We start from the raw sequence: 26,666 nt of genomic DNA, 5'->3' as shown, positions 1-26,666 counted from the left end.
TTATCTTTATGTCTGACTTCTTTTCTAAATGTTTCTGTGAATGTTTTCTTTCCTTCCCGCCCACCGCCATCTTTTAAAATGATGAAATTACTTTTAATGCTTTGAATTTACCTCTGAGGACAGCTTTGATTAATACCTACATAGTTGAGATATGTAATGTTCTTACTGCCATTTTCTTTAAAAATTACCTCAAAATTGTACAGTAAGTTCCCTATATATGAACGAGTTCCATCCCAAGAGTGTGTTCATAAGTAAGTCCAACAAAGTTAGCCTAGGTACCCAACTAACACAATCAGCTATATAGTACTATACTGTAATTGGTTTATAATAATTTTCACACAAATAATATGTAAAAAACAAACACAGAAGATAGAGAAAACATTTCTAATCTTACAGTAGAGTACCTTGAAAGGTACGGTAGTGCAGTACAACAGCTGGCATACAGGGGCTGGTATCAAGTGAACAGGCAAGAAGAGTTACTGACTGGAGGAGGGAGAGGAGGTGGGAGATGGTAGAGCTGAAGGATCGTCAGCAATAGGAGACGGAGGACAAGCTGCAATTTCTCTCACACCTGACGCTAATGGCACAGTTCTGGTTCCTTGCTGGATTCAATTCTATCTACCATCTTGAAAAACGGTCCAGTGATGTCTGCGTAGTAGCTCTTTTTTTTTCTCATCATAGATGACATGGTAGCACTGGATTGCATTCTGAAAGGCTGCTGCAGCCTTCGTGTACCGTTCTTTGTTCAGGTCCTGTGCCTCAAAAACTAACAGTGCCTCCTCAAATAAAGAAAATTGCACTGCCATTTCCTGCATCATGAATCTTTTCAGTTCTTCAGTTATTTTTTCTTCCTCTTGTCTCTCTCTTCGTCCTTTCTCTGGGCCTCCAATTCCATCAGGTCTCCATTAGTAAGCTCCTTGTGTTGCATAGCAAGGAGTTCAATGAAGTCGTCCTCTTGCAGAGCTAGCTTCAAATAAAGATACTGTACTACAGTACTCTATACAGTACTGTACAGTAAAGTACACAAAAGCACAACCACCTGTAGAGGATGCACGCACGTGACGATGCATGCTAGACATGCGAACTAACTTATGTGATTGGACATGTGAATGCACGTTTGCATCTTTGAAAGTTTGAAACTTGAAGGTTCGTATGTAGGGGACTTGCTGTATTCTTTACTGTTTAGGAGAGTGTTTTTCAGTTCCAGAGCGGTTTAGGGATTTCTGCTTAAGTGTTTACTATGAAGTCCCACTTTCTTTGGGTTTGAGTAGGAGAATGTAGCCTGCTCATTTCAGCTCTGGAGAATTAGTTGATGTTCTCTCTGTTATCTTGCGTGTAATCCTACATTTATAAATGTTTCACACATGTTTTGAGAGGTGTAGCCTTTGTTTGCCACAGCATTCAGTATTGCAATTGTATTACTTAAATTATCATCTTTGAAGACAACACAGCCAAAAGGAAAGGGCAAATGCAGAGTCAAGATCAACCAGGGTTCAAATCTGGATTTTGTTACAATTAATGGCATAATCTTATACAGGTGACCTAATAAGGGAACCTCCTCTATGCCTTAGTAAAATCGGGAGGTCAATCTCTATCTTTCACTGTTGCCTTGAGAAGTAAATGTGGCCCCTTAGGTAAAATATCTCAGCAGGGTGTTTGGCCTGCAGCTTGCCCTAATAAATGGCAACCGTTATTAATTTTTGCCCACCTGATCTGCTACTGACGGATAGTATATCAAAATCTTTTCTCTCTCAGCTCAGGAAAATCTCTTGTTATTGTACATTTGAGTATTCTCATGTTTTTCCCCCTTGTGAAATTCAAGTCTCCAATTTCTGTCTTTCATCTCTATCATCTTCTCTTTCATCATTTCATTTCTCTCTTATTTCCCTCTGTCTTTATTTAGAATAACTTAGGGCTATAGGTTATTCCTATAATTGTGTCTGCTGCTGCTGCAATGGCTACTTTTATTATTGCTACTGCAATTGCTCCCCTCCCCCCACATACTATGACATTATATTTTCCAAATAGCACTTATGTTTGCTTACATAAAATTAATATACTAATACACTACTTTTAAGTAACAGACAAAGGAGTAGACCAAGTAGAAGTGTATAAGTAGCAAGTTCATAATGTGCAGATTTTGGCTTTCCCAGTACCCAGTGACCCCTCTTTTCTGCCCTTCTCAGCTCGTGCACCCTCCCCTCCCTGTTTATTTGTCATATTACGTGCAGGCATTTCTGTACTAATATATTTTGGACCTCATAGCACATACCCAAAAGTAAAAAGATAAGTATGGAGCTTGTGATACTTTTTCTGGCACCACGGTGAGTGTTCTTGAGCATCCCTTGCCTTGCCCCCACCTTGGAGACTCCTGTCCTAGACCATATCGAATTTCTCTGCTTTTGGCCTTTGTAACACTTCCCCTTTTATAGTCGACACACACCCTTGATGTCTTGTTTTTCTGTCTTCCCAGCTGAACTCTAATTTCCTAGATGACCGTGCTGACGTCCTCATCCACATTCATGCAGCATCCCCACACCTAGCACAGTGGCTCTCACATAATGGGTTTGGATACCTATCTGTTGGCTTGACTTAGAAGTTGTGGTTTTCTGCCAGTGGATCCCAAGTAGACCTTGACTTTGCTAGAGCATTGTTGGTGTCCTCACATTTTCTCCTCACTGAAGCCGGGTCCCTCCTCCTTCCATTCATGTCTTGGCCTCTTGCCTTTCACCTCATCCTCATATGTCTGTACAACCTCTGGTTTGCATAGGGCTGTTTTCATCTGTCATAGTGAGAATACAAGCAGGTGTTCCTTAAGCTTTCTTCTCTTTCTAATAGTGAGTGACTTTTGGGAGTAAATCTTTCTTTGGGTGTTCAGGATAATGTTTCTCTTCTCTTTTGGACTAATCCCAATTTTTTCCCTTCGTTTTCAATTCTTAACGTGGAGACCTGGGTCTCAGCAATGGCCAACCATCAGCATGTGTGGGTGTCACTGACCACGTTCTTTTCCCACTTGGGTTTCAGAATATCCGGTTATGGGGTAGAAGTGTGCAGTACCTTGTGCGGTTTCTAGTGGCTAGTAAGTATTCAGTAAAAGAATACTGGACGGAGTTTGTTATTCTGCTTCCACTTGCCACTTGTGTAAATCTGAGAATTATGGTGAAAGAATCATGATCAAGAAGCATCATATTGGGCTTCCCTGGTGGCGCAGTGGTTGAGAATCTGCCTGCCAATGCAGGGGACACGGGTTCGAGCCCTGGTCTGGGAAGATCCCACATGCCGCGGAGCAACTAGACCCGTGAGCCACAACTACTGAGCCTGCGCGTCTGGAGCCTGTGCTCCGCAACAAGAGAGGCCGTGATCGTGAGAGTCCCGCGCACCGCGATGAAGAGTGGCCCCCGCTTGCCACAACTGGAGAAAGCCCTCACACAGAAGTGAAGACCCAACACAGCAAAACTTACTTAATTAATTAATAAACTCCTACCCCCAACATCTAATAAAAAAAAAAAAGAATTACTAGGAGGTCGAATTAATAGGACGTAGTGACTTCTAAAAAAAAAAAGAAGAAGCATCATATTAAAAAATGATAACTCCCAACACTTACTACACTCTGGGTTCCTACTGTCTCTGCCCTCCTTAGGGCATGGAGACTGGAGCCTGCAGCGTGATGCTGGCCAGTGCTGGAACTTCTACTCTTGTGATATGCTGGGGTTGTAGCTACAAATGGAGGTTGAAAGGGAGGTACCAGGGAAGGAGAGAAAAGGGATGACAAGAGACGAGGACAAGGTGCGAGACTTCCTGGCAGCCCAGGCACACACGCTTGGGACCTGGTTGCCTGGGTTTCTAGGTTTGCAGAGTCTGGGTCTCTGAGCTTGGGGGGCACTGGGTATGAGGCTCATGCCTCTTCCTACCACTTTTTGGCAGGTGCTGCAGCTCCTTTGCAAGAGTGCAGCCTGCACAGACCACCAGTTTTATTTCTCCATCTGCTTCACCGAGGCTGTGGTTGATAAACATTTCCCCAGGTTTTTTTTCAAGTGGTTGATGGGTGGCCTCAGCGTTTAGAACTTCTGTGATTCTTTGGTCTTTTTCTAGTTGCATGGACTCTTTAACGGAAAGTTGAGTGAAGACACATTAGAAATTATCTTCATTCTTTTTTCTACTTGATACATTTATACTGCGGTATGATTATCAGAGTGGCGTTAGCTAACACCTCTATCATGTCACATAATTATTTTCTTCTAATATTGGGAACAATTAAGATCTATTCTCTTAGCAAGTTTAACGTTTATAATACAGTTTTGTTGGCTATCATCACTTAGTGTGTGTTAGATCTCCAGGACTTATTTCTCCACTAGTTGGAAGTCTGTACCCTTAAACAACATCATCCAACTCTGATTCACCAAAAAGACCCGAACAATCTGATTTAAATATGGACAGAACAAAATAGATTTTTTTTTTCCAAAGAAGACATCCAGATGGCCAACGGGTCCATGAAAAGGTGCTCAGTATCTGTTCTTCTTAATCCTGAAGTCAAGATTATTCTGTAGTCACAGCATCCATTTTCTCATAACTTATTCCCTAATGTATTTCAGATCAGAAACTTTTAAGTCAAAACTATTCTCTGAAGTTTAGAAATGACCTTGCAGCAGTTGGAGTAGAAGGCGGATTTGGTGCTAGTAAGATGCATGGTCTGTCTTGTCTTGACAGTTTCTCTTCCACACGGATCCCTGAGGGAGATGTGTGCATAAGAGCAGTAGGAATAAGAAATAAAGTGCTCCTTTATATTCACCCTTTTTCATGGCCTGTATCGCCATGTAGAAAATAAGAGAGGAGGTAGGATAGCTGGACTTACTCAGAGCAGACCAGGCTTGGATGAACCTATAGCATTGATGAGAAACACTACCAGGGTGTGAGCCCCAGCTGTGAGCACAATCTTTGCACACCTCCTGAGAGCCAGCTCTGTTGACTAGCTGCTGCTCCTCTTTGGAGGAGAAGTGAGAGTGGGTAGTGGCAGTGCTAGGAGGTGCCACCAGCCTCCACCAACCCCCCTTCACCACCACTACCGCTCGACTTTCTCGTTCTACTGTGGTCAATTGCTATTTCCCATTCAGAGGTAGGGGAAGTAAAAACATCTTTTCTGTTACTCTGGGTTATATAATAGATGTAAAAACTCTGCTTAATGTTCAGCTCTCATGGGAAACGGGCTTCCCGGGATGCTGAAGGCAGGTGCACTGCTTGGGGTTGTCTGGGCCTTGGTGTTGCTTTGACCGACAGGTTGAGGATGGGGCAGTTCAGGAACTAGGAGGACTTGATGTATGTAAACTTCTGTGAGCAGAAGCAGAGGTTGGAGGGACTGTGCTAGTCCTTTCAGAAGAACGGCCAAGCCGGGTTGCTGCACAGAGGCAAGCCTCTCGGATCTAGGAAGACTGTCCCTTGTGTCATCAGCCACTGCGAGGTCTATTATTAGGGACTCTGAACCATGAGAAGCCGTGCATCTATTCCTGTTCTAGGTGTAAATGTTGATTTCCCCAGATTTCTGTGGTCTTGGCTCGATGACTCGAGACCTTAGAATGAAGGTAGAGGTGTGTTCAGAAAAGAGTTAACACAACAGGCTATCCTTTGAAAGTCCTGCTTGCAAGGTTAGCCCTCTGCTGGTGTCTGGGAGATTGGATTTGGGGAGCGTCCCCATCATTCCTAAAAGAAACAAGTGGCTCACTGCACCTACACTGTACGTACAATATGGTTTATGTTTAAGCACCTGCTTTCCTCCTGGGAGTCTTGACTTTTAGTCCATGCCAGGGACAGATTGCCTACCTGACCAGCCCCCAGTAAATACCTTGGACAGCGGGACTCTAGTGAGCTCTCCTGGTGGACGGGATTTCGCCTATGTTACCACTGCTCATTGCTGGCGGAATTAAGCATGTCCTCTTGACTCTACTGGGAGAGGATTCTGGAAACTTGTGCCTGGTTTCCTCCAGACTTCACCCCAGTCACCTTTTCTCTTTGATAATTGTGCTTTCTAATCTTTCATGGTAATAAATCCTAGCTGTGAGTAGGACTATATTCTGAGTCTTGGGAATCTCTTAGTGAGCTGTTGAACTTGGGGGTGGGTCTTGAGATGCCTCCAATACATAGCCCAGTGATCCAGGGTGTGATCCCTCTAATATGTATCCCACCCGAAGAACTGTAGACCCCTTCCAACCAAGGCGCTGCTCCTGAGCCCCTTTTCTGTAAAAATTCAGGTGCTGCTGTTGGGACAAGGGCTTGGTTTTGGCACCCCGCCGCCAGGTCCAGTCATCATCCTTACAATGTCCCTTTCTCAGCCTTCATCCTACTGGGTTCCCTGTGGCAGTCAACACTACTGGAGGCTAACTGTCAGCCCCTTACTGAATCTTGGTGTCCCCTGTTATCTAGGGCACCCCTCTCATGCTTGGTTCTCCTCTCAAACTCTTCCTTTCCAGTGCCTTTCTCCTGCCTCTTACCTAGACTGTAACAGGATATCAAAATGGCACCCTTAAGTCTCTGTTTTACTTTCTTTTATTAAAAATTTTTTTTATTATTTTTTTTTGGCTGCACCATGTGGCATGCGGTATCTTAGTTCCCCGACCAGAGATCCAACCCATGCCCCCTGCATTGGGAGCGCGAAGTCTTAACCACTGGACCACCAAGGAAGTCCCGTAAGTCTCAATTTTAGGTTCTAACTCACAGGAACAGTGCAAAAAGCGCCAAGTCTCCCAAGAGCCCATTGTTCTTCCCTACCTTGATGTGTTAGTTAGCTCGGGCTGCGGTAATAAAACGGCACAGCCTGGGTGGCTTAAACAACAGAAATTTATTCCTCTCAGTTCCAGGGGCTGGGAATCCAAGATCAAGGTCCTGACAGGGTTGGTTTCTGGTGGGAGCTCACTCTTTGGCTTGCAGATGGCCACCCTCTCGCTGTGTCCTCACATGGTCTTTCCTCTGTGCTTGCACTCCTGGTGTCTCGTCCACTCCTTATAAGGACACCAGTCTTATTGGCTTAGGGCCCCACCCTTATGACCTCATTTAACCTTAATTACCTCCTTCAAGTCTTTGTCAACAAATACAGTCACACTGGAGGTGGGGGGTGGGGGAGTTAGGGCTTCAGCAGATGAATCTGGGCATAGTTCAGTCCCTAACACTTTATGAGGGGTTGAAGCATTAGGCAAAAGAATTTCACTGGATGGTGTTGGTGGTGGGTGATGCTCTTACTCCCCACTTGGACCCTTTCCACTGACTCTGCATCGAGGACCAGCAGTGCTTATCTCATCCTGTTCTCTTCCCATAGGAACACTGGATCCAGCGTGAAGGGAGGGCGGTTGCTGTTCCAGCCACCCTCCATCCTTCCTGGGGGCCCCACGTTGTTCAGGGTGCTCACCTCATCTCCCCTTTCAGCTCATTAGAACCTTCCCTCCATTGAGGGCACACTGCCGAGCCATTGAGAATTTCCTAATTGGAGCCTTTGCTCCCAGCTTGGTGCTGCCCTAGCTCGGTGCTTCTAGGTAAGTCCCAGCTCCCACTTGATTCTGTCCCAGGTTTCGGACTACAACCTCCCGGAAGTAAGCCTGTGTCTGTTCGTCTCTTTCTTGCCCCACCGTACATCGCCCTCCCGGAAGCAAGCCTGTGTCTGTTCGTCTCTTTCTTGCCCCACCGTACATCGCCCGCTCTTCTGCTCCTTGGTAGGCATGCTTCTGGAATTGAGTCAGTTGATTTGAGCGGAGTCTCAGGCAGACGTTTCTTCCTGCTCCTAATCCGTCTCCTCGTTACCCTTCCGAGTGCACCATTTTTTCTGTATACGCCTCTTTCCTTCCTTTTATTTTGCAGGGATTTTTACTGTTAGTTTAGCTCTTGGTGAAAGTTTCAGCTGGTTGGTCTTAATGAATATTGTGCAGTCCTGGCCCTCCCTCATCTTGCTGCCCTCGTTCAAGTTCATTACTCTGACTTCCATAGCAGTGGGAAGCAATCAGACGCAGTCCCGGGCAGGTTAGCTTCCCGCGCGTCTTGCTAAGTGGATCATGATATTTGGAAGCTTGTGGAGGGGGACTGAGGCCCCGTAGGCGTGAATTTCATTCTTTCACTCTGCACTCACTTGCCCGTTCAAGACTCGTAAAACAATTTAACCAAGTAAAGTTTTTTGCATTCGGAATCCGCTGCATTCTGTGAAAGGTTGGGGAGTCTGGGAAGATACCCACTTTGTTTTTAGGGGACTGCGAATCCGGAATGCCAGCCTCATGTCATGCTGCTAGGCCTGCACAGGGCTCCTTCGTCAGACCAATTCTTTTTGGTGGAAGAGGATGCCTGGAGGGTTGTATGTGAGATACCTGGGTCCTCAGAGTATTGACCATCCAAGGAGAATTACTGAGAGCCTCGCTGCAGGCAGAATGGCAGTTCGGGGAACAAATAGCTTTCAGGCAGTGGTCATTTGCATTAAATGCCCCTAAAGGCCATCTTCCCAAATTCCTACTAAATTTCTTCCCAAAGGCCCAGATAGGAAAACATATTAAACTCTCAAACTTTGAAGAGCGATATGAACCTGGGCTAGGAATTATGCTGGGGCCTCTGACACGGAGGGAGGCTTTGCAACGCGGGGGTTAGCATCAGGGGTTCCAAGCTGATCCATTTGCTGGTGCCTACTAGCTTCCCAGCCTTGACCTAGCTCCTTTTAACCTCTTCTTGCCAAGATTTTCTCAAGGGCAAAATGTGGAAGGGCGGAACCTATTCATAGTGTTGGGATAGAATCAAACAATAATATATGTGAGGCCTTGAGTTCAGCGTCTGGCATATCGCAAATGTCAAATCAGTATTTCCTATTACTTATTGTCATTCTTTCAAATGCTTAAGAAAGACCTCCAGCAGCTGACCTGAGACCCAAGAGAGCAACTTAGATTTCAGTTTGCCTCTGTGTGCCAGGCAGCCATAGCACTCCCCAGCCAGGGAACGCCGGGTTCAGGGGGAATAGTGTTCTGACAGAGCCACACATCGCCCGGCCTCCTGAGAGACAGCAAAAGCATAGGCAGACTGCTGGGTTTGGAATCCCAGCTCTGCTCCCCTGTGTGAGCTTCTGCAAGTTACTGAACCTCTCTGTGCTTCAGTTTTCTCATCTGTAAAATGGGCCGCTGGCAGCCTTAAATGAACTAGGGTGTGGCGATTTCTTTAAATGATGCCACGGCATGGTGACTGCTCAGTATGTTAGATGTCAAGGTCATCATCAGACTTCCCAGACCTTGCCTCGGCCTGGGGCTGGTTTCTGTTCAAGGGGCTTAGGGAGAAACTGGTCTCTGAGATTGTATTCATCTCAGTTCTCCTGGAATGGATGCAGGGAGAGGGTGGGGACATGGGGGCCAGACTTCTGGGAACAGCACTGATAGCTTGTGGGGTGTACCCAGTCCTATTTGTCCTTCAAACTAGGATCTGCTGAAGACAGGTTTTCCTCAGTCTAAATCTGAATAGAACCTTTGTACTGCGGGCAGGTCTGATGTCGAGCTGTGTATGTGAAAGGAGGAGTCTTTGTGTACTGCAGGTCTGCAGAAAATGTGCGATGTACACACATACTCAGGAGCCAGAGCTGAGAAGATGCCAAGACAGATAGAGATAGCTGAGGGGGCCCCACCCTGATTATTTCTCCAACTGTGGGCCTGCAGGAATCTCCCTTGGCTCAATGATAGTTTAAAAAAAAAAAGGGGGGGGGGTTGGGGGAGAATCACATTCTGACCAATAACAGACCTGAAGTTCCAAATGTCATCTGCTTATCAGCTGGAAGCAGATCCTCCTGTGAGCCAGACTCTCCTCCAAGTAGCAGAAAGGCTCTACCAAGCCACCCGTGCACCAGCACTACAGCTGGCACTGCCAGGGGGTCCTGAGCACTGCCCCCCAACCCAAGCACTTCCCCTCTGGCCAAGGATCTGAGTAGTGAATAAGCTGCTCCCTTCACTGCGGCCAGGATGTAGTTTGAAGCGTCATCTCCGCTTGTGAGCTTTGGGTTTGCTGTTCTCAGCCAAGGGCACCGTCCGTGAGTGCTCTCTGGTGACTTTGACCAGAGTTCCGTGGGGACCCTTGAAATGCGCCAGTTCCACATGCTGCTCTCCCATCACCAGGAGTGGTGGGGGAGGCTTTGGAGAGGTGGGTGGTCTCTCTCCTCCTACCTGGAAGGTAGATTGTTTAAAGACAGCCTCATGCTGAGAAGCAGGTGTTTTGCTAAGTCCTGTGGACCCCCAAGCCCATCCCATTCGACTCCCAGGGGAGAGTGGTGCCTACGACACTATGGGCGGGAGCTGGTGTGGCCCAGCTGGTGGACATATTTTTGTTAAGTTCTCATGAGGTCTCTACAAATAGCTCAATTTCGTTTCTTTTTATGGCTGAGTAATATTCCATTGTATATATGTGCCACATCTTCTTTATCCATTCATCCAATGATGGACACTTGGGTTGTTTCCATCTCCGCACACCCTCGAGCTTCTAAACTTTTATGAACTGTTGGACCTCGCCCTGGGTGACAGACACTTGGGATGATGCCCACTGCTAATAGACCAACATCTCAGAGAGAGGGCCCCGGAAGGAGAGCCGTAGTACCTGGGACATTATCTAGTCCAGGGTTTCTTGAACTACTTCCTCTTCCTCTCCCTCTTGTCCTGTTCCTCCTTCTTGTTCTGCCACTCCCCCACTCAGGTGCCTTTTAAGAAACTTGTTTCCCTAGTTGCCCTTACCCCATGGCATTTTATTATAATTGGACAGATATACTGTATGTATATATGTTTATACGCTGTGACGTTAGGAGGACCACAGACCATAATATCTAAGTTATTTTTGGTCCCCTAAGAATCACTTTCCATCTCACGGAAGGTGATGCTCTCTCTCTTGAGAATGCACCCCCTGGCCTGAGGCTTTTTGGTCATCCAGAACCAGCTTTGACTAGTGGGAGTGGCTTGGGGTGAGCTGGGGGTTAGCGCATGTATATAACAAGCGCGGTTGTCTGAGCCTCACGGTTCTCGCTCAGTATGAACGCCAGCAAGACTGGGCCACTCTCATTCCTCCAGCTGCCAACTTTCCACTTTCACAAATACTGGATGACTTATCTTTGGGCAAACAGCTTGGTCTGCATTTAAGATCATTTCCTTGCTTTGTCTTTTTCTTTAAAGGTGAAGTTGTTAGGTACAAAAGAACCAGAATGTTACAGCATCTTGAACACTGCTAGTCAATATCTGGGTGAATATACCCAGAGACGCGTCAGAGAGTCCATCTCTCATCTGCATCTCTGCCAGCACGGAGCAGTATTCTTTCTTATAAGTATTTGCTCATTTGAAAGGCAAGATGCTAACTCATTGTTGCTTGAATTAGCCATCTTATGATGACCAGCCAAGGTGAAATTTTGGATCCTTTCGTCTTGCTGACAGGTGAGACATACATCCATTTCCTCTCAGTAGTCCATCCTACTGACGTGTCATGCTTCCCCTGTCCTCTGGGAAGTTTTCTCTACACTGGGATCTGTTCCTGGACTGTCTGTTCTGAATTATTGACGTCTTGATGATGACGTCTGCTTGACTTTTGGAAATAGGTTTCCAATGAAGATTCTTGGAAGGCGATTGCACTCCAGGAGTGGATTGATGTGTCTGCACTTTGGCAAACATGTATGCAGACACCTGGACTGTCCCTGCCTGGGGCCAAGATGTGGTGAGCTCTTGGTGGAGACACCCTCCTGAGCCGTCCTAAGGGTGCAGAATGCCACACTGATGAGTCATTGAGGCTCAGACAGTACCCTGAAGGTCTAATTTTGTCTAATTTGGCTCAAGTTCACCTTTGGTCAGTGTCAGCTCTAGTATGAAAGATCCAATGCATGTTGAACTGAGCAAAGGAAAAACAAACAAGCAGGAAATGTCATTCATTCTCTAAGTGCATATTGAGTGCCTACCATGGTGTCAGATATAGAGAAGTTTCAGACTGGGTCCCTGGCCTTGCAGAGCTCACAATCCAGGTGGGAGGTAGGTGTGCAAATTAGTGGCTGAGATATAGGGTGATCTGTTCTAAATAGATGCACACTAAATTAGTAGAAGGGACAGAAGAAAGTGCCCAACTCTGTCTAGTGAGATGAGGAAGGGTCAGGAAAAATACAAAAAGAGAACATGATGTTTAAGCTCCATTGTACAGAACAAGTTAGAGATCACCAGGTAGACAAATGGGGAAGGGCATCCCGGATGGAGGGAACAGCATGTACAGAGGCATGGAGCTCTGAAAGAGCATGGCATTCTGTGCAGAGGTGGGAAGCAAAGCGTGTCAAAAGGAATAGTGGGACTTGAATACCATCCCGAGGTGGTTTCCTTATTTTTGGTCAAAGATGCCTTTGAAGTTTATAAAGCACGGACAGATATGCTTTGGGGAAAAAAGCACGGTCACATATGATTTGGGGAAGTAAACGCAACTGTCTGGAAGAGAGTGTGGAGGTGAGAGTATGAGGGCAAATGCCATTTTACTAGTAACATTGTAATTATAACTAGGAACATTCATTCTTGGAAGCATTTTCCCACCACAGTCTTTTTGGAAATGGACTAGCAATTGGATTAACAAAAAAGGTGGAGCAGCCACAGGTATTTAAGAAGTGAAATCAGTAAGACTTGATGACTGAATTTATGTGTGATTGGCAAGGATGAAGGAAGAGATAGGGATGAAGATGTGATTTCTCTCCTGTACAGCTGGGCAATTTGGGGTCCAGGTACAGCAGGTGTGAAGCTGTGGCCATTTAAGTGGGAGGTGTTGGTTGGGCATTTAGACACAAATCCTGACAAATGATTAGGAATATGAGGTATCAGAGGTACTCACGGTTGCGAATTTCTTGTATTTCTTTTGGTATTTTAAGAATGAAGCCCAATTTTCAGAAATGGTTTCAGCTCTTCATTGATTGAGGTCATGCCATGGAGAAAAGCATGGAGATGTTTATTTCATTGGGTACAGTAGGTCAATTTCAGCTACTTTTCAACTCGTATTTATATCTTCTCCTTCCAGGGGATGGTCAGGTGGATTTTGATGAATTCATGACAATCCTTGGCCCCAAACTGGTGTCTTCAGAAGGTCGCGATGGTTTTCTTGGAAACACAATAGATAGCATATTCTGGCAGGTGAGTAAGAATTTTTTGAAAAATTAAGTTTGACAGTAAACATGTGTCTGGGACTCACATTGACTGTGAATTCTTGAGCTTCTGTTCAGCACGTGAAGCTCCCTTCTGGGCTTGGGTGACATACATTCCTTGAACTGGACATCTAAGTTGAGATCCATACTAGGCCCCCTGAACAAAGAATCAAAACTATACTCATTTAAGGCTTGGAAGAGTGAAATATCTCCCTATTTTCCCTTATATCAAAAATAGTTTTACATTTTGGAGAAATGAGATTCCTCCACTTCTGATTCACAAAAGACTTTTTCCTGGGGACACTTAGAAAGGACATACTGGTATTACCTGAGCCCACTCTGTCCCTGGTTCCAGCAGATCCTTGCTGGGACGATGGCATGGTTGCCTTGTGTGTTTGGATCCTAGCAATACTCTTAATAGGACAGAATGGTTTTATCTAAAAATTTGCATTTGATGCTTCTCAATTTGCTTCTATTTCTCTCTTGTAAAATCTCTTAGGAAATTCCAAATAATACCTTCAAATGATTAATTGTGCTATAAATCATTTCTCTATATTAGTTCTTTAGTCTTAAAATGTGACTATTATTTTGTGACTATGGAATTTGGGGAATGACTCATCAATAATTATTTTAAAAAATTAGGGACTCCCCTGGCGGTCCAGTGGTTGGGACTCCATGCTTCCACTGCAGGGGGCGTGGGTTCAATCCCTGGTCAGGGAAGTGGGATCACGCATGCTGCACAGCATAGCCAAAAAAAAAGAAAAAAAAATTGAGTTAATTTGTCAAGTTAAATTGAATTACTGTTTAAACATGTAAAATACCATTCAAACACGGTGTGGTTTCTTTAATTTCTTGATGTGTTCTTTTCCTTAACCAAAGATACTTCTCTGTATCTCTAGATAAGGATTGCAGTTGACATATATCTCTAGTCTTATTCTGCTACCCATCTCGCATATAACCAACAAGTACTTAGTAAGAACTTGTTACTGGCCCTGTAGTCTAACAGTCATTATGGGTTTTACAAAAGATGCTTAAGACACAGTCCTGGCTGTTTAATAATTTGGTTGGGGAAACACAACTAAGAGAGAAAACAAAGAGTAATTAATTGGCTTGATGGTTACTAGACTGTAATCTCCTTGCAGCCAGGGACTTCATTGTTGTGGTGCCCTCAGCAGTTAGCCCATGTACTCAGCAGACACTCAATAACTTTTTTTTAAATAAAATGAATAGAAGTTCAAGAAAGGAGACACATGTGGTCTTGAGAGGTCAGATAAGGCTTCAGGAAATGGGGGTACTTGCTTCAAACCTTGAAATAGGTGGGGGATTAAGTGAGAAAAGAAAGAAAAGAGAGCATCCCCAGCCTGTCACAATGAGAGTTTGAAAAAAGGTGGAGGCAATGAGCACAGGAAAGTCACTGACCATGAGGAAGATATGGTTGAAAGCGAAAGAGCTCAGGATCCACTGGCAGAGTGGATTTAGAGCCTGAGGAGAGAAGGCTTGAGATGACTGACTCCAAGTTTCCCAACTGGCTACTACTGCCAGGAATACGATCATAGAGAAAAGACATCTTTGTGGAGTTGAATTCTAAATTGGACACTTTGAGGGTCAGTCACCAAGGAAAGTCTATGCAGGGCTGAAATCAAGGATGGATCATGGGTGAGAGGCCAGGGCTGGGAACCCAGATTTGGGATTCATCAGAGCTAGTGGGTGAAACTATAGTCAAGGATGAGCTCAACAAGGAAAGTCGTATACCTGAAGATGACCAGAGAGACAGGACCTTGTCCTGGAGGATAGCCAGGGCAGGGGAGAGTGAGACATGGCGTCTGACCTCCACACTGCTGATACCCATCAGGAGAACATCATCTCCCTGTGGTTATGATCAGCCGTGACTCTCCCTAGAGAAGGACCTCCATGACCCTACTTGCCACATGATCAGAATATTTCAGCGCTCAGGTAACCTTTCGATGTGGAAAGATAGACGGGTGGACTCCACTGGCCAAAATCAAAAGTGAGCACATAGTGGGACTTCCCTGGGGATCCAGTGGTTAAGACCACGTGCTTCCAATACAGGGGGCACGGGTTCGATACCTGGTCAGGGAACTAAAATCCCGCATGCAGCAAAAAAAAAAAAGTGAGCATATAGTTAACAAGATGGAGAAACATTATTTCCCACCTGGCCTCTTGCAGCCCATACAGATGTGCTCTGTTTGGACATCTGGGAGTTATTTCTCTTCTCGGTTTCTCTTCTTCCCTGCGCTTTCTGAATGCTTTCTACCCTTTGGATGCTTTCTACCCTTTGCCTCTGTCTTCAGGGCCCACTCTAGCCTAGAAGGATGCTGCAAGCCCTTCCAGGCTCTAAGCATTCTTCCTGGCCCCGATCCTGAAGGGGAAGGAGCTGCAGGTACTTAATTATATCTTAAGTGGAGGCCTCACATCTGCCAGATTCTTCCCAGTAGAGCATCTACACGAGGAAATATTTCCTTTCTAATATATTGATTGCCTCTTGCATAATTGGGACATGCTACTATGCTCATGAAGGCTCTGCGTTTCTGCCTTACCAAAGACCCTCCCCCTCACCCAGGGTGATAAAGGGGATGGGAAAAAGAGAATAAAACGGGAAAATGCAATTCTGAAATATCTAAACGAATGTGGGACCGTGTGGACTGGTGGCTGTGACTTCCTCTCCTGCCGGCGCTCCCCCAGCTCAGACTTTGACGACTAGCAAAGGAGAAAGACCGTCAACCCATTCTTGATAGTCAGCCTTCTCTGCTGCCCGCCCCCCGTCTGCCCATTCAGTGACAGTGTGAGAAAACTGTACTCAGAGCATCTGGTCCTTCCTGGAAAAAAAGCTCATATTCCCAGCACTTGAGTGATTTTTCAGGTTTAAAAGAAAGCTCTGTGTGCGCACAGGTGTATGTGTGCACGTGTGTCTGTGTACACGTGAGTGTTTACTTTGCTGCTGTGGTTGAAGATGGTCTAGAAGAGGAGCAGCAGAGAGGCAGCTTTCTGCCTCTGAATTTCCAGGCAGGAGATTTTGATATCAGGAGTTACTGATATTCTAGAAAGGAGAAGACCGTCCATTTGAGACACTGACAAGGCTTCCTGTGAGGGACAAAAGTCAGTTTCCTGTGGAAGCAGACATGATGGTACACTTGGAAGGCCGTATTAGTGATCTATTGCTCCATAATATATTACACCAAAAGCTAGTGACACAAAGCAGGAAGTATTTACTATCTCACTGTTTCTGTGGGTCAGGAATTCAATAGCAGCTTAGCTGGGTGGTTCTGGTTCAGGGTCTCCGATGAGGTTGCAGTCAAAATGCTGGCTGGGGCTGTGATCATCTGAAGGCTTGACTGGGGCTGGAGAATGTGCTCTCAGGTGCTTGCTCACGTGGCTGGCAAGGTGATGCTGGCTGTTGGCAGGAGGCCTCAGGTCCTTGCCACACGGACCTCTCCGTGGTGCTGCCTGAGTGCCCTTATGACGTGGCAGATGGCTTCCAGAAAAACAAATGCTCCAAGAGAGTACAAGGCAGAAGCTGTCATGTCTTTTCTGACCTAGCACTGGAAGTCAAACTCCATCATTTCTGCCATATCCTGTTGGTTACACAGGTCATCCCCATTCGGTGGGGAGAGGACTACCTCCCAGTGATTACCGGGAGGCAGGGGTCATTGGGGACCACCTTGGAGACTGGCTACCACAAAGGGGGATGATTCTGTAATTGGACTTCAACTTCTGACCTGACATTGCTGCCACAGCCTTTCATTTTCCCTAGGCTTTGGTTTCTTCCTACCTTAGAGGAAATCTGTGACCATGGCTGTTCTCTGTGTTCTGAGAAGTGATCCCACCAGGTCCTAGGCTCACCTTGCTAATTAAATAATTAGCTCTCAGTGCTCGCTCCTTACTGGCATTCTAGCCTACGGTGCCGAGGGTAAAATAAAGTCAAACGGGATTCTGCAAAAGCAGCTATTTATCAGTTGGTGCTCATCCCGAAAGCTGTGAGCCTCCGGCTCTTTGTGAGAAATTGGTGTCAGCGAGGGGGGAGTGTAATTGGCTATGCAGCCTCCTTTCCAAAGAGGCTGGTCTGAGGGCTACGACTCAGAGTCTCCATCCTCCCAGGATACTCGGTCCGCTGGGTGTGAGGCTCACAGATTTCTTGGTAGCCAGTTCAGAACCTCTCTCTTACGTAGCAAATAATAACTTGTGAAATTCTTTATCTTTTTTTTTTTTGTTGTTGTTGTTGTTGGTACGCGGGCCTCTCACTGTTGTGGCCTCTCCCACTGCGGAGCACAGGCTCTGGACGCGCAGGCTCAGCGGCCATGGCTCACGGGCCTAGCCGCTCCGTGGCATGTGGGATCTTCCCAGACCGGGGCACGAACCCGTGTCCCCTGCATCGGCAGGCGGACTCTCAACCACTGCGCCACCAGGGAAGCCCCTGAAATTCTTATCGTCTTCTTTCCCTTCACTCATCAGAGTTCTGTGTGTTGGCTGTTACTGCTGTGATGTAGTTGAGCAGGGCTTGTGAAATTATTTTTGGAATCAGCCTTAGGACTTGGTGTATGTTAATGGTAGAGAGAAGGGGAGGGAGGGGCTGAGGGGGCCGGGCTCAGGATGGGCGGGGAGGGCTTTCATGCTCATGGCTTCAGGTCCATTGCAATCGCAGAGGAGCAGGGTCCTCAAAGTCACTTTGTTCCGCCAGTCACTCACACCACACACCATGAGGCCACTTGTGCCCAAGACTGTGTCTTTAACGCAACAAATGCTCCCGGGTGGAAGGGGCATCTGCGTCTCAGCTTCACCTGAGTCCCCACAGCAGCCCTTCATCTTTTCTCCTCCTTGACCTCCAGCGCTGTGCTAGCTGGGTTCCGCCGTGAGCTTGCAGACAGCACACAATGGCAAAGGAAATGACAAGCATCACGGGAGATCATGCAGCACTACTGATCTATCCTAGGTCCAGCCAACACTTCCATTAAACTCTTCTCCCTCTGAAGAAAGAGATGAGTCCTGTCAGGCAGACTCTCAACCACTGCGCCACCAGGGAAGCCCGGTGTCGGCTTCTTGACTCACATTTTTATCTTATTCACAATCCGACTTCATTCATTAAGACTTGACTCAGAGTTTCTGACTTAAGAAATGAAGCATTAATATTTATGCAAATGGATCTGTTCACTGGATGATGCTAGATGTATGGGAATGGATCTGGGGCTGGAGATCGAGAACTAAGAAACTCACAGGGCTGCCTGGTCTTTGTGCTCCAGAGTACCCTTCGCTTGTCCACATGCAAGCAGGTCGTTGTCATAGCTAGTTTATCTCACAGCTATATGCAACGTCCAAGACACTGAAAGTTATCCTAACATAAAAGTGCCTGGGGCAGCCGTCCCCAGACTTGGTCTAGATCAAGGCCTGCTTGCCACCCCGACTTCACCCACAGGCCTGCTCAGCATCCTTTCCATCTGTCCATTCCTCCCCCACTGGTGGGAGAAGACACAGCTGGGGAAATACAATACCTGCAGCTGCTCCCCAGGTACCTCTCCATGCTTGGCCGCTGTCCCTCCATCCCAAATTCTTACTCTGGCCTCATGTCTTTTCGGGTTTCCACTTCTGGTTTGGCCCTAGACTCTTGATCTCTCTCTGTTCCATGCTCTGATCCAGAGGCCCATCCTCCCCAGCCCAGGTCCCAGGCTTTAGCTTGGGACATTTCATGCGCTGGTTCCAGGGCCATGGCTGAGATGGACAGGGAGCTCAGTTTAAAATTCTTGACCCGGGACTTCCCTGGCAGGGAAGTCCAGTAGTTAAGATTTCACCTTTCAATGCAGGGGGTGCAGGTTCGATCCCTGGTTGGGGAGCTAAGATCCCACATGCCTCAGGGCCAAAAAACCAAAACATAAAACAGAAGCAATATTGTAACAGATTCAATAAAGACTTTTAAAAAATGGTCCATATCAGAAAAAAATCTGTAAAATTCTTGACTCGGTTCAGAATACTTGACATTCCATGTTCACAACACAGGAAAGAAACATTACACAAAGCTCCAGGTACAGTATGATCCCAAATCTGTTATGCATAAAAGAACTGGAAAGAAATATATCAAAATATTGACAGTGTTGTTTCATGTGATAGGATGATGGGTGATCACATCCTGTATTTTTCAAAAGCTTGACAATAGGCGTGCATTATTTCTATAATCAGAAAAAGAAAATTAAAGGGAAGAAAATATAGTCCCCAGCTAGTCAAATATTTATTAAATACCTACAGTGTTTTCATCTGTGAAACTGTAGATTACCTGTCCCATGAGGTCGACTGTGGATAAAATTTGCAGGGAAAGCAAATGAAACAGAAGAAATCATATTCATTCATATAAGGTATTTGTTGCACGGGGCCAAGACCTAGAAAATTCCAGGACTTTGACTTTTGTTCTTTGAAGGATAACTTGCATTCTAGCAGGCTGAGTCTCTCCTCACATCCAATCTGGCACCAACGGGATGGTCCTCCCCCCAGTATTTTGTCAACGTGCCACTCTGTCAGAGTTTGCTGTTCTTAATCATCTCACAGGAGCTAAATAGCTTTCAGCAGCCATGTGCATCACAAGGCCTGTTAGACTGACAGCGAACATTTGAATCCCCAAAGCGATTTTACTGCTTGTGAAATATGGAGCGTGGAAAACATTAGTGTCTCAAAGTGTGGTTCCTGAACCAGCCGCATCAGCATCACCTGGGACTCCTTAGAAATGCAAATTCCTGGACCCCACCCAAGTAACACTGAACCGGAAACTCCAGGGTGGGGCCGGCTTCCAGGAGTTCAATACGCCCTCCAGGTGACTCTGATGCTCCCTGGAGTCTGAGAGCCGCTGAGATTTCAGTGATCCTGGCATACGGGGCAGGCATCTGGTCAGGCTTACTACTCAGACCTTGGTAATTTGGGTTTTTCTTTCATTTATCCATATTCACAAACGTCATTGGTCTTTAGTCTATATAACAGTATATGTTTCAACTGTTTTTAAAAGATGGAGGAATTACATGTCAACATGTAACTAATTTTCTAAGCAGGAAATGCCTTTCTAAGCATTAAAGCAATGGAAGAATCATAAATAAAAACTGTTAAACTATTAAGTTGAAAGAATATTTCAAAAAGTAATAGGAAAAATACAGCAATTAATAGGCTAAGGTATATGTGAAGAGCATTTCTAAAAAATATGAAAACGTCTAGATATGACAATAGAAAAATGGGATAAGGAATAACAGACAATTGATACTTAAAACAAACATATTAAAACAATTTTCAACCTCACTAGAAATCTAAGGAATATAAACTAAAATAGTAATTGGAGAACAGTTTTCACCTATCAGGTTGGAAAAGAATAAAACATATGATAATAGTACTGTCAAGAGTAAGATAAAATGGGCAAACTCATATACTAATGGTAGAAACGTACATGGTAAAACTATTCTGAAAACTATTTGGTGATACTTAGCTACAACTTTTCCAATGTTAAACCCTATAACTAAAAATAATTCTACATCTAAGACTCTGCATATGAAATTAGTCAGAGATGCACTTACAAAGATGGAATATTGTACAATTATTTAAAATAATATTTTCACTTTACAGTCTAGAGATTTAATTTATAGTATAATTACATTGCTGTTCTACCTCTATTATATATCCATGTATATTCATACAGAGACAAAAACTGGGGAAAATGTAATAATGTGTGAGGTGATACCTCATTGTAGTTTTGATTTGCATTTCTGTAATGATTAGTGATGTTGAGCATCCTTTCATGTGTTTGTTGGCAATCTGTATATCTTCTTTGGAGAAATGTCTATTTAGGTCTTCTGCCCATTTTTGGATTGGGTTGTTTGTTTTATTGATATTGAGCTGCATGAGCTGCTTGTATATTTTCTAGATTAATCCTTTGTCAGTTGCTTCGTTTGCAAATGTTTTCTCCCATTCTGAGGGTTGTCTTTTGGTCTTGTTTATGGTTTCCTTTGCTGTGCAAAAGCTTTTAAGTTTCATTAGGTTCCATTTGTTTATTTTTGTTTTTGTTTCTATTTCTTTAGGAGGTGGATCATAAAGGATCTTGCTGTGATTTATGTCATAGAGTGTTCTACCTAGTTTTCCTCTAAGAGTTTTATAGTGTTTGGCCTTTTAGGTCTTTAGTCCATTTTGAGTTTATTTTTGTGTATGGTGTTAGGAAGTGTTCTAATTTCATTCTTTTACATGTAGCTGTCCAGTGGGAAAATGTAATAATTCTGACGCTACTAATTATTATGGATTGGAATAAAGGTGAATGTAAATTTTCTTTGTCCTTGTATGTATTTTCCAAAATTTCTGCAATTTGGCCATAGGATCTATTCTGTTATTATTCAGCAAAGTTAACGAAGTCTCAAATTAACAAAATCACATTGTAAAACAGCTGTTTTCAGTGGCAAAAAAAGTGATTGGATTTTCTAATACACTTGCCCACTGTTATGGTAAGTAAAGCACAAACTTTACATGAGAGTACACAAGCATCCAGTCAAAATGGCAACCGCCACTGCCAGGAGGAAAGGAATTCAGGCTGAAGCCTCTGAGAGGCAGCCACCACCCAAAGCAGCTGGGTGGCCCCTTGTTGTAGAAGCCACAGAATGCCTGAGGCCGGCTGCAGCCCCCCACTGTATCAGTTGCCTTATATCCATTTAGTATGCCGAAAACTTACCCTTTAGAAGAATGTCTGAATCGATTTCATAATCAGAAAAATAAATTGAAAGTAATTTTAAATATTATTTCTAAATAATTTCATGATGAGTCTGTGGCTGGGTTGAGTTGACAAGTTATCTCAGCCAAAAAGAGGAAAAAGGTCATATTATCAGGAAGGTCCTGGCCCCAGTAACTTAATTCTTAGGTCCAATGAAATCTTCCCAAGTTTTATGTGAAGTTATTTTCTTTTATTCAATCTACTTACCCTTAAGGAGCTAACACACAGGGTTTATATGTAATATGTATATACTGTAGACCTCAGAAAAGCATAAATTTTCATTAAAAGGTACCTAAATGGGGACTGATTCTATCAACGGTAGAAACTTGCATTCAAGTTCAGGGGGAGCAGAGAAAGGAACAAGACAGGCGTGAAGCCGGTGGGGACCTCTTGCGGTCAGGCAGATGAATCCTCTAAAACCCACAAGCGGCACCCAAAGGCAGGCTTCTGAAGGGGACAAGGGTCTCCTGTGCTTCAGGGGTGGTGTCCTGGTGGCACTTTTTAAAAAAAAAACCATTTTCTTGAGTTATTGTTGACATATAAAAGCTGTACATATTTAATGTACACAACTCAAAGAGTTCGGGGATAACTATACACCTGTGAAGCCATCACTACCATCAAGGCCATAAGCATCCATCTCCCCCTGAAGATTTCTCTTACCTTATTATTATTGTCGTTGTTATTTGTGTGTGGTAAGAACACTTAACATAAGATCTACCCTCTCAGCAAATTTTAAGTATACAGTATTGTTAGCTGTAGGCACTACGCCATATAATAGATCTCCAGAACTTTTCTTATGTTGACCTGAAATAAACAGACTGCCAGATATTTCTCCAGCAAAGGTGGGTTTATTTGGGATGAGGATCAGTAGAGAATTGTAATTCAGGGTCTGCAACCATGGTGAGCCACGTGCAAACCCCCCCCCCCATGGCCAGGGAAGGAGACACTTTTATAGAGAGGAAAAGGAAGTTGGGAGGGCTATAGTAAACAAAGGGTCCAGGGCTTTTCTTGTCAGGAAATGAGTCTTCTTGGGCTCTGCTATCATCACAGGGCATGAGAGCTCCCCCTTCTGGTCTCCCAACTCTATTTAATTGAGGTTTCTGTTTATTTTTTTTTACAACTGAAACTTTGTACCCTTTGACCATCACCTCTCCACCTCTATTCCCAGCCCCTGGCAACCACCATACCACTGCCTGCTTCTGTGAGTTTGACGAATTTAGAGTCTACACATAAGTGATATCATACAGTATTTGCTAGACACACCTTCTGACCATGGCTCCAATGATCTTGATGCCACAGGACCGAGTTTCTGAGGTTCACAGATGCACCAGGGTGGCAGGGAGAAGTGACCACAGTAACTCTTCCATCTGGTCCAAGCTCCTGGCCCTCACTCGGCTACACACTGGGCTGTAGACCCCATGCTTGCTTGTGGCCGTACCACTGTCTATTTTTTTTTTCTATTTTTACTATTGCAAATAGGATTTTTTCATTGCATGTTTCTAACCACTTTCTGCCAGTATAGTGGAAAGCAGTTTTGGGGATTCTGGCTTTTATCTTGCTTCCTTACTGAATTCACTCATGAGAGAATTAGCAAATTCTCATTACAGAATTAGAGATTTTCTCAGGTTCTCTATGTCTGCTGGGACTTTGTCCACAAACTGCAGTGATTTTGTTTCCTCCTTTCTGGCAGTGTCTATCTTGGTTCCATTTGTATTGACTGAAACCTGTGTATTAATAATACACAAGAAGGGTGAAATGTGATATTAGGAAATTGACATCTTACTTACCAATAGTTTTTTAAATTGTGAATATATGATAGCTTTTACCAAATGTCCTTTTAATCTCCAATAAGAGGATCATGGGATTATTCTTGTTTTCACTTACCGATATGATTTAATGATTACTAAGTTCCCTAATGTACGTTCCTAGGATTTACATTTGCTGTTATGGCAGGTTATTTTCTTAATATAATTTAAATTTCTAGTGTAATTTAAAACTTTGATTTGCCATCAATTTTGAGTTTTTTCATCTGTATTCATAAATAAAAGGAGCCTGTAGTTTGCACAAAACTATAAGTGTCATTGTCAGGTTTTGAAACATAGTTATTCTAGCATGATAAAATTAATTTGTCGACTTTCTTTTTTGCCGATCTACAATAAATTCTACAGTATGGAATTTATTTATGACCTTAAATTTGAGCAGGTTACTTCATAAAACTACCTTGATCTAGTGGTAGGGTTTTCGGTTTTGGTTTGGGGATTTTTTTTTTTTTGAGGTATTTCTTAATGATAAGTTTTAATTATTTGTTACTCTACTTTGAAATTTTATATTATCTTCAGGAAGTTTCCAATTTCTCAAAATTACTTAATTTATTAGCATTTACTTGTACATAGTATTGTTTAAAATCTTCTTTGCAAGTACTATTTTACCATCGTTATAGCCTCTCTTAATTGTAATTTTTGTTTTTCTCATTTTTTATTCATCTGATTTGCCAGAAATTTGTCTATTTTATTGATTTTTTGGAAAAAATGTACTCTTCAACTTAATTAACAATTCTTTTTTTTTTTTTCCTGTTTCCTATTCTGGTATTTTCAACTTTGATCTTCACTTCCTTTTTCCTATTCTCTTGTTGTTATTATTTATAAACTTCTGCATTAAATGACTATTTCACCTAGTTTTATCTTTTTTTATTCATGAAAGAATTTAGATGTGAATTTTCCTCTTAGTATAGCTTTATCACCGTCCTGAGATTTTGATGTGTAGTGTCTACCATTTACTCTGTGGTCTGTAATTATAATTAATCTTTCTTCACTCAGTATTTATTTGGGATAATATTACTTCATACTATGTTTAAACATTTGTTATTAATTTATCATTTTATTGCACTGTAGTCATAGAAGATCACTTATGTCATCGCTTCTTCATGCTATCTACTGTGTTCATTTACTGCATCTCAGTATGTGTTCAGTTTCTGCAAATGAAACATGACAACTAAATACACTGCTTTCACAGTTTGTAGGAAGTAGAACTATTGATATATGCCCCCTTTCCAGTAATAATTAAAATCTTGAATGTCCTAGTTTATTTTATATCTATTCAATCTGTCTTAGATTGATAGTATTAAGGTCTATCTCAATTCTGTTTCTGTCATTTTCTCTGTGTGTGTGTGTGTGTGTGTATGTGTGTGTGTGTGTGTGTGTGTTATTGAAAGCCTCTATGGGCCAGCGTGGATATAGTGGTGAACGAGAGACAAGTCTCTTGTTCTCATGGAATTTATATTCTAGTGTAGAGGGTAGGGGAGAGATAGACATTAAAGCAATGGATAATAATAAATAAGATAAACTCAGATAATATTAAGTTCTTTGAAGTACATAAAATAGGATGATATAATCGAGGGCAGTCAGGGTAGGTACTACACAGCTTTAAACAGAGTGTGAAGAGAAGACTGCTCTGAGGAGGTGATGTTTGAACTTACCCCTAAATCGTGAGGAAGGTCCAGCTGTGCAAGCTGTGGGGTAAGTGCTCACCACCGGGAGGCAACAGCAAATTCTAGGGCCCTGAGGAGGGAGAAGCTTGACTCCAGCTTGGTGGGCAAGTGGTTGGAGATGAGGTTGGAGATGCTGGGGTAGAGATCAGCTCTTGTGGGACACCATGGGCTCTGCGTGGGGATCTAGGTTCAGCAGAATGTGATTGAGAGCAATCTAACAGAATAGAAGCAGATATAAATCACTCTCACCAAGCTCTCTGCTGCCATCTGGTTCATTGTTCTGAAATCCTAGAGTGTTGCCCTATCCATGTAGTTTATGTCCACATCTGCGCTCCACCCATCAGAAAGCCAAGGAAGGGAAAGGGAGCACAAGTCTTTGAAGAAGTTGCACCCAGCACTTCTACGTATGTCCCCTTGGCCAGAAGTTAGTCACGTGTTTGACCAGAAGTTGGTTATGTTGCCACACCCAGCAGCAAGGCATGTTGGGAAATGTAGTCTTTCTTTTGGACAGCTATGTTCCCAGATTCTTAAATTGAGGGTTTTGTTGCTATTAATAGTGAATTGACCCTTAGGGGAGAACGCTGTGTCTCAGGTCCCATCAAGACAAGGAGTTTGGGTGTGATTTTATGTAGAAGCAGTACTACTTGGAGTATGTTAAGCAATGGAGTGGTATATTTTAATTTACATGCAAAAAACATCACTACTGCTGTGTGGAAGGAATATGGGGGGAAGAATGGGGCTGGGGACTCAGGAAGTTATTTCAAAAGTAGGAGAGACATGCTGATGGCTTACACTAGGGTGGGAGCAGCTGGGTAGTGAGAAGGGGGCAGGTACAGGCTTCATGTATTTTGGGTCTCTGTTTTTTTGGTGGGTCCACATTTAAGATCATATGTACGCTTACTGATCTTCTTGGTAGGCTGATCCTTTTACTATTATGTAATGTCCTCTTTGCCTCTAGTACTTTGCTTGCTCTTAAGTCTACTCTACTGGATGGATATTAACATAGCCACTCCTGCTTCTTAAAATTAATATTTGTATGGTATACCTTTTTCTATCCTACCTATGTTGTTGAATTTGTAGTAAGTTTCTTGTAAACAGCATACAATTGAGCTGTGTTTTTTGTCTGTTCTGTCAGCCTGTTTTTTGATTGATGTAATTTGACTATTTCTATTTAATTTTTGAAGTGTGTAAGTCTGCCCTTCTGTTATTTTTCTCTTGGTTCTTGTTTTTCTTGTCTTATCTTCCTGCAGGTTACTTGAACATTTTTAAGAATCCCATCTTGATTTAGTTATAGTCTTTTTTTTTTTTTTTTT

The 26,666-nt window shown here is 43.7% G+C and overlaps 1 protein-coding gene across 2 annotated transcripts in view; it reads left to right on the top strand.

The window, feature by feature from the left end:
• Positions 1-26,666, top strand: part of CALN1 (calneuron 1) — a 457,364-nt gene that overhangs the window by 278,240 nt on the left and 152,458 nt on the right. For both annotated transcript variants that reach the window (XM_024764136.1, XM_024764135.1), the window contains one exon: positions 13,009-13,121. In XM_024764136.1, the coding sequence (XP_024619904.1) occupies positions 13,009-13,121 (113 nt within the window). The remainder of the gene's footprint in view (positions 1-13,008; positions 13,122-26,666) is intronic.

This window comes from Neophocaena asiaeorientalis, unplaced genomic scaffold, assembly GCF_003031525.2.
Source record: "Neophocaena asiaeorientalis asiaeorientalis breed wild unplaced genomic scaffold, Neophocaena_asiaeorientalis_V1.1 scaffold490, whole genome shotgun sequence".
Taxonomy (NCBI): domain Eukaryota; kingdom Metazoa; phylum Chordata; class Mammalia; order Artiodactyla; family Phocoenidae; genus Neophocaena; species Neophocaena asiaeorientalis.
This window is presented reverse-complemented; position numbering and strand designations above follow the sequence as displayed.